The sequence below is a fragment of the Manis pentadactyla genome, chromosome 2 (genome assembly GCF_030020395.1).
Source record: "Manis pentadactyla isolate mManPen7 chromosome 2, mManPen7.hap1, whole genome shotgun sequence".
Classification (NCBI taxonomy): Eukaryota; Metazoa; Chordata; class Mammalia; order Pholidota; family Manidae; genus Manis; species Manis pentadactyla.
This window is the reverse complement of record NC_080020.1, coordinates 113,560,727-113,573,040: the sequence shown is the minus strand read 5'-3', so window position 1 is coordinate 113,573,040 and position 12,314 is coordinate 113,560,727. Positions and strand designations below refer to the sequence as shown.

Here is a 12,314-nt window from a genome sequence, read left to right as displayed (position 1 = left end):
ATTTATATTGTTACAGGAGGGACAGAGCCTGGGAAAGTCAAGTGATATGCCCCAATTGATATCTACTGATAGTGGCAGAGCTAGCTAAACCAGAGGTTTTTCTAGTGAATGAATTCTAAACCCAAATTCTTTTTCTAAACAATATGCCACTACCTCTATCCTCTAAAGCAAGGCCTTGGGAAATGCATGTTGTATTATATTAAACATCTAGAGATGAGACACAACCTTTAGCATATTGCACACATGAATCTCATGTGTCTCAGCTACAGATTTAGCACACTTCATTAGTAATGTAAATTGTCCTTGTGTGTAAACATATAGTGCATAGTAGATCCTCAACACACTGCCTTTATAGGCATGGTATACTGTCAGAATTCCAAGCACTGTAAGACTCCAAGAGCTGAGTTCAAGAAACTTCACCTGATGATTCAAAACAAGACCAAGCTAATAGCTGGAGTTCACAACCAGCTTTCTGAATCACCACTCTTGAGTCTGCCAAACCTAATGTTTATTCATATTGCTCCTGACTGTCCTCGTCAAGTTTTAGCAAAGGCATCCTTGGAGCTTCTCTACCCCCATTCCCTTACCTGAGATGAGAGCTCTTGGAACTTTCTATCACTGAGGCAGATCCCAGTTGTAATAAACATTCTGCGCTGCGGCTCCCTCCCTGCCTTTGTTAGCCTTTGAGATTGAGATCCTTTTGGGATAGAATGTTCCCAGAAACAATTAGAGCCAGCCACAGGGTTGACTCTGTTTCCAAGGCACTTTACGAAACAAAGCGAAAACTGACATCACCCATGTTCTAGATGGGTGGGGAGGGCTGATGGATCTCTTCCCCACCCACCCACCAAAATCTTTCTGCTTCCTTGGGATACTCTCTTTTAGACTTCACATCAGTCACATCCTGCTTTCACTGTCCACTTCAGGAAGCCAAATGATACTAGTCAATTTCAAAATTATATTTCTTCAAATGCCATTGTTGACTTCCCCTCTTCACAGTTCCTGAGAATTAAATCTGAAAATTAGGTTTTGTTATTGTTTGTTTCTAGTTCCCTCTTGTTAAAAAAACTACAAAAAATTGACTATAGTCTTTTTAGTCTTTCCTTCATGTAAAGAGTTCTTCAGGAAAACTTTGAAAATTGATATTTAAAGCAAGACAACAAAATTCACAAAGAAGCATGGTCATGAAAATAGAATTCTAGTAAATAAAATTTTTTGTATTTCTTTTTTGTTTGTATTTCAAAGAATTCCTCTAGTTCCTCGAATATCCATTTCTCCAGATTCAGCTCTATCCAAACCGAAAATAAAAGCCACACTGAAGGGCAAAATGGATCACTCGCTAGAAAATGTAGAGTTAAACTTTGAGGCAGATGAGAAGTTGGTAATGGACACCTGGCAGCATGCTTCTTTAGCAGTCTCCCACATGGTAAGCCTGCTTGCTCTTACATTTTCTTCTGGTAAGACTGTTCATTAAGTACCCATGTTGGTAATATGCTATGGATAGGAAATTCACACAATGTTTGCAAGCATTGTATAAATGCATACCTCAGGAAGGTTTTTTTTGTTTCTTTCTAAAATAGCAAGTGAAACAATGCAGTCAGTCAGCAAATATATGAGATCAAAAAAAGAAGTCAACCAGTATTTACATTATTTTCTATGCTGGGCCAGGGTTCCGAATGCAGAGGTCTAAATGGCCAATCAAGAAATGTCATGACGTGAATTGAGTGTAAGGCAATAGGGAAGGGTTGGACTGTGGCCAAGTGGAAATCACTCTCCTTTATAAAGAGGTATCTACTACTCCTTCCTAGCCCACTTTGCCATTTCATAATGAGGCCCACTATAGCCAGATTTTTCATTTTTCCAAGAAAAAGCCAGATACTCAAATTTTTAGGTGAAACTTACTTATTTTAGCATTGTTAAAAATAAACTTTTAAAAAATTTACAGAGTTACACATAGCACACTTCTGGGCTATAGGCTTCTAGGTTACAATCTCTGCTAGGCATTTTACATAAGTCTCCTGTGAGGTAGGTATTATTGTCCTCTTTACAGTAGAAAATTAAGATCCAGAAAGGTTAAACAACCTGCCAAGATTACTTAGCAGGTTAAGTGTCAGAGATGAGTTTTGAACCTAGGTCTGTAAAAGTTAGAAGTTCATGTCATTTCCACCCTCACTGGAAGATGAAGAGATGATAGTCCCTGCTTGAAAAGAGCCTGCACCAAAACCAAGAGGGAATGGAAAAGCACACAGATGGCTGTAATTTAAGCAAAGGCTTCACCCCACACAGAGAGCACAGAGAGTTTTCCTTGGATGACCACTGTGCCCTCATCCTCCAGTCCTGGCCTATGTGGTTTCCCTGAAATATCCCATTTGAAAAAGAAAACAGCACCAACTTTCCAAAGATTTTCTGGAAGACACAGAGGATGTGTGTATGAGTCTCCCATGGAGCAGTAGCGCTTCTCACTGGCATTTTCTGAGGTCCCATTAACTTCGGGGGAAATAGACTTTCCCAGCCTCAGGAAAATTACCTTTGCAACCAAAATCAGTCAAAGGGAGAAATAAAGTGAGAGAAATCCATTTATTGCTTACAAGCAGTCGTCCACCTATGCTTCCACATGTCTCTCATGACCCGGCTGCAAAAAGGGACCCCACACAACCTCTGCTCCAGATATGCCCTGCTCCCCTTGTAATCACCTATTGATATGAAGGTGGACTACTTCTCTCCACCCCTTGGAAACACCTATTGATATGGAGATGCACTAAGACCAGGCTAGAGATTCTGGAAACATTGCAATTTTACCTACAGCCCACCCCTCCAGAAATCTTGCCTCACAATCAACTCACTCCCCATCTTCCACACTGGCCTCTGTGCAAGAAAACTAGAGCACTGTAATCAGACTAAAAAAATACAATAACAACAGCAATAAAATGATAATCCTCAAGCCAGAGGATTCAACTAGGTTCAAAGTCCTATACAGATTAAATCCATAGCTCACCCATTCCACAGACAGTCAGTAGCTGTATAGGTAGAGAGTTCAGAGCAGTCATCACACAGCAGCTGAGGCCAGGGCGTGGGTTCAGGCCAAAGGGACTATGGAAGGAAATAACCTTAAGGGCAGTAAGATACATGTTTTAATGACACCAGCATAAGCAAATCTTGTCCATCAGGTAGGATGCATGCAAGGGAGTGGTCCTGTGATAGGACAGTGGCAGGAATGGATCTAGTCCTGGTCTAGTATACCAGACTTTCACTCCCCTGCCCTGTGGAAGTTGCATATGGGTCAATATATAGGACTATGGGAGGTACATGCACTGGCCATAAGGATTAAAAAAAACTTCCACGTAAGATGCTCTTACCTCCCAGATGTTTTGGGTACACTACCATGATCTTTGGGGGCCACTCTGCTGTTACTCCAGGAACACACAGGCCAGCTTCCAGGCCTTTACTCCAAGGTGCCAGAAGGGCCAGCCATCACTGGTCCATGTGTCAAAATGTCCAGGGCCAGGTCCACTCAGCAGTGTCTTCAGGGTTTAATGCAGTTGGGGCTGGCAGCAGGATGTTGCTCTGCTGGCCATATCCTGGCTTCAATAATTCCTCTTTGGTTTGTGCATACAGTTGTAAAGGAGAGACAGCAATGTGTGTTAGCATTTCCACAGGCCTCAATGGTCCTTTTCGGGGCTTCTCATTCAAATGCCATAGCACAGTCCATAGGCGAACTGACCAGCCCCATAGACTATTGGTGTCTAACTTAAGGCCAGATTTCAACAAACCATTGTACCTCTCTACCATGCCTGCCCCAGTAGTGTTATATGGTATATGAAATTTCTACTTTATTCCTAATTGCTGCACTCATCCTTGCAATGCATGTCCAGTAAAGTGGGTGCCTTGATCACTCTCAATCACCTGCAGCTGGCCAGCTGTAGGCTGCAAAGAGATACTCTAGGCCCCTCTTGGTAGTTTGCTGATCTGCAATATGTTCAGGAAAAGCAACCAACAGTGCAGTAGCCATTTCCACACTAGTCGTGGCATACCGATATCCTTCTGATATGAACAGAGGCCCAATATAGTCTATCTGCCACCTGACAAGGGGTATCAGCCCTTGACTATTGTCCCATGTTGCTACATGACTTGTTATAAGTCCCTCTTAGAGCACACAAGGCACTCCTTCAGGGCTCTGCTGACTTCTTCAAAGGTCAACGGCAAGCCCCACTGACAGGCTACAGCCCACATTATCTTTCACCTGTGTGCAGCAAATACTGATATAACCATTGGGCTACATCAGAGGCAGGCTTTCTTTCCAGCCAGCGCACCTAGGCCAATATGTCTGCATCATTCCCTGGGGATGCCAAAGGCAAATGGCCAGTCACATAATACATAACTGTCTTAGCCTGACCAGAGGCCCATAGGTCTTGCCACAGCTTTTGCCCCCAAAGGGGCTAGTAACCAACCATTCAGTTGGCATGGTACCACGTCAATAGCCACAGGGTTAAGCCCCCATAGAAGGCCCAGCTGTCAGTGCAGACAACTATACGGGAGGGATCCTGGGTGATTATGAGCCATACTGCCCACAACTCACCTCATTGACTGCTCTTCCCCTCTGCATCTTCCATCCATGTTGTCTCACTCTTAGGATGGAAAGCACAGCCCTCCATTTCGGGGGCTGCCCACAACTGGAGCCATCTGTGTACCAAGCATCTTCAGGTATGGGGGGTTTTCCCTCCTGATAAGGACTCTCAGCTATCAATGGCTCAAAAGCAAGTTCTTCCTGCTTTCCACTGGTATAGGTCACTGACCCCAATAAGTGTTGGAGTTCTCCACTTAGGGGGCTAGTAGAGAGGTTACTGTGCTGTTGTAAATATGCACTGCATTTAGCCAGTGTAGGCATCTGTGCCATGTCACTCCATGACTTTTGGGTCCAGTCTCACCTAACCTGCAATGGGACAGGTGGTTATCACCTTCCTTAGAGCTGTTCTGGTGATGCACTCCGTGGCCAGCAAGGTGTGGTACACAGCAGCCAGTTGCTTCTCTGTCAAGTTGTACCGGACCTCTGCTCCTTTCCATAATTGTGACCAGAATCCAATATGTTGGTGTGTCCATTCAAGCCACTGCCAAAGGCCCATCCATAACCATCTTTGGTTACATGAACATCTAGCTCATAAGGCCTTAATGAGTCCATTACACTTAAGGCCTGTATGACCATGACTGCTTGCTAGCAGCAGTAAAAGCAGCTACACATGTCTCATGCCAGTCCCACCTGATGCCCTTTCATACCAACCAGTATAAGGGCTTCAGAATTCGTGCCAAGTGCTGGATAAACACTCTCCAGTAGCCCAAAAGACCCAAAAACTCTTATAATACTGTCCCAATTGTAGGTGTAGGGAAATCCTCCACCTTGTCTATGACTGCTTCTGGAATAACTTTAGTTTTACCTGACCAGACAATTCCCAACGACTTTACTGACAAACAAGGTCCCTGAACCTTGGTGCTGTTCACAGCCAAATCCTTTCTCCTATAGATGTTGTAGCAGTCTAGGAACTGTCCTTCTAAATCTGCAAGAGAATCATATGTGAGCATGATATCATCAATGTAATGATACAGCTGCACTGTTTGCAGTTTTTTCCATGTGGCCAAGTCCTGGGATACAAATCTGTGACAAATGGTGGGACTGTAGAGATATTCCTGTGGAAGGACAGTGAATGTCCACTGCCAGTCTTCCCACATGAAGGCAAACTGTTCCTGACTTTTCTGTGCTATGTCAATAAAGAGGAAAGCATTAGCAAGGTCCAACACATAATGATACATCCCTTGCTCATGACTGAGTGTGTCCATAAGGGTGCTATAGAGGGGACAGCAGCATACAAAGGGTGTGTGATTTTATTCAGTTCCCCATAGTCTACGGTCATACACCAGGAGCAATCTGGCTTTTTCACTGACTACACCAGGGAATTAAAAGAACTGAGTGGGCTTTATGATGCCTACCTTCTCCAACTCCTGCAGAGTTTCTCCAATTTCTTTGTGCCCCCCAAGCAATTTATGCTGCTAAGTATTTGTCACCCACAGAGGAACAGGCAGAGCTAAAGGCAGGTGCTGAGTATGTCCCCTCAGAATAGCCTGTATCACATGTACCTTCAGTCTGATCTCACCTGCACTGGTCTGTAACCACAGGCCCTGCAGGATATCGACTCCCAAAATATATTCAGGGATGGGAGAAATGTACACAGTATACTCCTTTGGGGGTAAATACCCTATCCTCAGTGGGATTTGGGCTTTCTTCCCTCTAATTGCTTTACCCCCATAGCCATCTATCACAGCAGGAGGCCCAGGAAAACACTCAGGGTTTCCATAAATCATAGAATATTCAGCTCCTGTGTCAGCCAGTGCCAGGACACTTTGTACATTTAGGAGGGGGACCAATGAATTGCTAATTCTACATGTGACATCTGGTCCCTACCACATCCCCTAAGGTGGGGGCCTTGACCCTCCCCTCAGTCAAACCATGATGCCCAGTCATCCTCTTGAAGGGGTGAAGGCCAGGTGGAGCCTGAGTACTGTGCCCCAGGAAGTCTTGCAGGGACACAGGATGGACATGGGGCTTTGCCTCCAGCTTCCATGTCCTGGACCTCAGTAGCTGGAACTGCTGCTGTGGCTTTAATTGGTGCCACAGTTCTAACAAGATCCTATTGAGCTGCCCATCAAGTTTTTCTTTCACTACCCTGAACTTTATCAAATCAGTCCACATCTGGGTCCTCAAGACCTTTACAGGGCTCTTTGCACCTCTCCTTTCAGTTGTAGTCCATACTTCCATCTAGGCTCTTATTGTTTCAACCTCTCCCAGATCTACTAAAGTATGAGTTGCCTCATTCATGTGTTGCCCTATGTAGGGGGCAAGAATAGTCACTAGGGACCCAAAGAGAAATGGGGGAGCTGTATGGAGCACCAGATTCCTCATTCCTACAGTGGACAGCTCCTCGGCAGGGGCCCTGGGAGTCCATATTACAGATGATATTTTTCATGCTCAGCTCTCGTAACACCTGCCGGAGCTCTGGATACATTTTCTAGCTAGTGGGTAAGTATGGTATATCACCCTGATTAGGCCAAACTGCCCTGATGGTTGTTATCAGCCAGTCAGAAGTGCAGTCTTTTATCTCACAAAGGGCTAATTCCACAACTTCTGGTGTCTCCACCCTTCCCCAATTCTGGGGAAGGCCCACCTGTCTAGGAGGCACTTTACCCTATACCAATTTCCCACTACGGGCTCCCCAATTGTAAGCCCCATAGATAGGGGACTCCTGGGTGAAGCTGCGCCCTCCACTGCTGCAGCCACTGGGGCCTCTCCACCTCCTATAGGGGGATTTCTGGGTATCTGTCCTCCATCTGTAGAGGCAGCACACCCAAGGGTTGCACCCATGAAGACAGATTTCAGGTTCTGAGGTCCTGCCAACTACCGCCAGATGCAATTCTGGGGGGGAAATATTTCTTCAGCTGGGGGCAAATTACCTTTGAAACTGAAATCAGTCAAAGGGAGAAATGAAGTGGGAGAAATCCATTTATTGCTTACAGGCAGTCATCCATTTCTGCTCGCCCATTTCTCTCATGACCCAGCTGCAAAAAGGGACCTGGACCCCACCCACCCTCTCTAGTCCAGATATGCCCTCGCTCCCCATGTAGTCACCTATTGATATGAAGATGAACTACTTATCGCCACTGGTTGGAAACACCTATTGATATGCAGATGAGAGGCCAGGCAAGAGATTCTGGAAATATTACAATTTTACCCACACACCTGCTGGCACTCTGCCTTCAAGGACTCTTTTTTCTGGCTGTGTTACAAAACAGACTCAGTGCCTCCTTTCTGCCCCTTGTTCATTTTTTTCTCCGGCCTTCTTTTTTCCCCATCAAAAATGATTGGGGAATTGTCTTCTTTTATAAAATATCTCAGTGTGGATTTTGACATACACAGGAAAAGATCATGAAATATAATCATATGACTTGATGAACCCACCTAAAGAAAATTCTTTTGGAACCACACACAGGGCATTGATGGAAAAGGTCTGTACCTTCCAAGCTCCTTTTGTGTGCCTTCCCAAACCTAGTCCTCTTCAGCCCAGCGAAAGGGCACCTCTGTCTTACCTTTTTAGTAATCATTTCCTTCATTTTCTTAAAAGTTTTATTACCAAAGACTGTATATCTAATCAGTATAGTTTGTGTTTACTTGTTTTTCACCTTTAAGTAAATGGATTCTTACTTTACCTTCTTTACTCAACATTATTTGTGAATTTCATCCCCTGCTGTTGTGTGTAGCTGTAGTCTGTTCAGTTTTGTTGTGTATAGTGTTTCATGGTACAAATATATCACAGTTTACTTAACCAGTCCACTATTTATACACATATGGGTTTCTAGTTTGGTGCCACTATGCATACTACTGCTACGAACATTCCTGTACATGTCTGCTGGAGCGCACACACACATAACTGTTGGATGCATATCTATAAGTGTGTGCTGTCTTCGATGTCAGTAGACAGTTCTATACATAATACTTTGGCTTTCACAGATAATACTAAATCCTTTCCCCATCTCACTGCAATATCATCTTTGTCATAAATTAGGTGACCACATATCATTAATTAGACCTTTTGCATTGTTCTGTTTGTCTACGAGTGTACCAAAACCACACACATCATACCATTTATCTGGATGAGAAAATCATTCTGCCTTGTCATCTGTTTGGGAATATTTTGGTTTTTCTTGGCTCTTTGCCTTTCCATATAAATTTTCAAATCAGTTTGTCAAAAAAAATGTTAGTTGTAGATTTCTTTTCAGAATATCAGATTTTGGTAATTCCTTTTCATTTCTAGCTTACTATAAGGGTTTTTCATGATTGTATTATCAAATGTCTTTTTTTGCATCCATAGAGGTTATCATATGATTTTTTTTCTCCATTCTCTGTTAATGTGAAATATTTTATGGGTCAGTTTCCTAATGTCAAACTTACATTGCATCCCTGGAGTAATTCCAACATTGTAATGAAGCATTGTCCTTCATTATATATTGTAGGATTTGTTTTTCTAATAAATTGTTTAGGATTTTTGAATCTTTGTAAATGAGTGAGAAAATTCTATCATTTTTCTCTCTCTGTCCTTGTCAACTTCCACCATTTAGGTAACACTAGCCTCATAAATCAAGTTGGGGAATGTTTCTTCTCTTTCTATTTTTTGGGACATTTTGAGGAAGTTGGAATTATTTTTCTGGAAATGTTTGGTATCCACTAAGAAGCCACCTAGGCTTATAGTTTTGTAGGAAGTTTCTTGGAAGAGTTTTGTTGCCCCCTCCAACCAAGGATTCATTATATTTAGTAGGTATAGGATACTTTGTATTTTATGTTTCTTCTTGGAGAAGGGTTGGTTGATTTTGAGTTGGTTTTGTTAAGTCTTATTTTTCTAGGAATTTTTCCATTTCTGTTTTCAAATTGGTTGGCATGTTCTTTAAAATATCCTCTTATGTTTGTGTTAATATTTGCAGTATTTACTTGATGTTCCCTTTGCCAATTCTGATGCTGATTTTTTGTGCTTTACCCCTTTCTTTATCAGCTTAGCCAGAAATTTATCAATTACATCAGTCTTTTCAAATAACTAACTTTTATCTTCACTGATTCACTATACTGTGTTCTTTTTTTAAAATTTTATTTTATTCCTCATTATTTTCTTTGTGTTTATTTTGGCATTCTTCTCTAGGGCTTTGAAATAGGTGATAGTTTGTTCATTTTCAGTCTTTCTTTTTTTTTAATATATGAATTTGCTACTGTAAAGTTCCCTCTGTAGTTTAACTGGTTTTCAAAAGTTTCAGTGTTTTTTTCATTATCATCCAGTTCAACACATTTTAAAAGTATACTTTTAACTTTCAAAATAGCATGTTTATCTCTAATTTAATTACATTTTAATCAGAAGTCACACTCATTGAAATTCTTTGGAATTTGAATTGTGGTCAATTTGGAAGATGTTTTGTGTGTCCTTGAAATACACATATTCCATTATTATATGTATAATTGTTTTATACATAAATATTTATATATTATTGTATATTTATATTATTAAATACATATATTTAATATAATATATAATATATTACATATACCATTGTTTAAGACTTCTTTATTCTTACTGAGCTTGTTTTCTCCTTTGCATGGTCAAGAGAGATATGATAACATCACTCACTCTCTTGAGAGTGGACTTACTCATTTCTCTCTGTAGTTTTTTCAATTTTTGCTTTATACATATTTGATGCCATGAAATTGAGTATATACAAATTTTTAATTGTTCAGTCTTTCTGGTAAATTGAACCTTTTCTTACTATGAGGTAATATTTTTTATCTATCATGCTTTTTGGTAAATTATACTTTTAGATATTATTTACATTATATCTTTATTCATCCTTTTATTTTCATCCTTTCTGTATCTTCTCTTTCTTGCCCTTTCCCCTCTGTAATTTTGGAAGTAATGCATTCTATTACTCTTCTATTAGGGGTACCCTAGGAATTACGCCATTAAGTATCAACTCATCAAAGTCTAAATATTATTTAGCCAATAATTCATGGTGTTATTCCTCGAGTAACCACTAAGTGAATTAGTGTATGCTACTTCCAAACTAATAAATGGAAAAAATGAAATAATTTAAAATATAAAACCCAAAATAACAAGAGAAAGTAGGAAATGATTCAGGACAAGCAATACATATAGAAAAAGAACATAGCAAGATGGTAGATTTATACCCCCAAATGTATCTATAGCTGAATTATGCTAATGAAGCAAAATGATACTGAAGAAGGAAAAGAACTGATTTTTTTAGAAAAGCATATGATTCTTATAATAATACAGGAATGACCATCCATTATCCACCTGAGAGGAGAATGGGGTAGTGTGATAACCTCCAGTAGCCAACATAGAATCCTAAACCCTTGACCCAGAGGCTCAGAGCCCCATATCTTATCTAGTATCAACTCATCAAACCCTTTTATAAACCAACTACATATCGCTTTGTGCACAATTCATGAGCATTAATAATTTCAGCACCTTGGGTAATGCTTTTTTCTGTCTTAAAATATGCTCTTCCTTCCTTCCATTTGCTTAACTCCTATACATTCTTTAAACCTTCAGAACTCATCCCTACTTTGATTCCTGACTAGTTGGTTACCTGTTTCCTGAAGTCCTAGACCTCTATGATCATATACTCTTCCAATCCTTATAGCAGTTATTGTCTCTCCCACTCATTATCTAGGCTTTTATTAGCTAGGCTATTGTTAGTCATTTTTATCTTATTAGTTGTTTTCCTGAATACTTAACTGGATTCCAGTACTTTTTTATATACCCTACACCTAACATAATGCCCACATCTAACATAATACTAAGCCCTCAATATAGTCTTGAGATGTTGCTGCAGCCATATTGAAGACACTGATGTGAGTATCAATGATGATGGCAAGGACAGTGATGATCTCCACAAAGACCACAATAACTACCAAGCACCAGAGAACAGGAAACCAGATCTAGACATTCTAGGAAAAAATATGAATTATTATTCTTATTGTTAATTGAGCTACATAAACATAGTTTAAAAATCTTATGAATCCCATTAAAATTACCTGGGGAAAATAATCTTTTAAACTATTACATTATTAAAAAGAGAGTATCATACAACAGAAAGAGCACTGACTACCCCTCTTGATTAAGCTATGTGATTTTAGGAAAATCACTTAACCTCTCTGAGTTTTTAATTCTTTATCTGTAACATGGGAGACACACAACCTATTTTTCCTTTCTTGAATGATTGAAAAAATCCAATGAAATAATGTACGTGAAAGTGTTTTAGAAATTGTAAACATAATCATTATGTTAAGAAATTTATTCAAAAGTATACTATTCTCCTTGTGGACTTTAAAAAAACACAGAGAAAACAGAGAAGAAATTATAGTTTAGGAATTAATATTACTAATAATTGTATTTGAATCCTATTTTCATGTTTCTGATAGACTTTATGACACTGATATCACATGACCTTAAGAGAACTTTGAATTCCAAATGAGATTGATGTGATTCAGCATATTGTTGCAGAGAAAGCACACCAGCTGAGATTAGTGCAACTGAAATTAGAGCACTTTAACACGGGTGTTTTTCTACACAACAGTTTTACAAAGAGCTATACATTTAGTATGCCATGTTAATTTTTAGTAAAACTGTCTTTTAATTATCAGGTATGCAAGGACTTCAAAGGAACAAGTCATATTTAGCACCCACAGTATCAAAGCATTATTCCTAGAGTTT

At 40.2% G+C, this 12,314-nt stretch overlaps 1 protein-coding gene across 2 annotated transcripts in view; it reads left to right on the top strand.

Annotated features, from left to right (window-relative positions):
• The window catches only part of SPEF2 (sperm flagellar 2), a 253,222-nt gene that overhangs the window by 179,961 nt on the left and 60,947 nt on the right, over positions 1–12,314 (top strand). For both annotated transcript variants that reach the window (XR_008995259.1, XM_057495904.1), the window contains one exon: positions 1,246–1,426. Coding sequence is in view for 1 of the 2 variants with exons in the window: in XM_057495904.1 (XP_057351887.1) it covers positions 1,246–1,426 (181 nt within the window). In the remaining variant the exon portion in view is untranslated. The remainder of the gene's footprint in view (positions 1–1,245; positions 1,427–12,314) is intronic.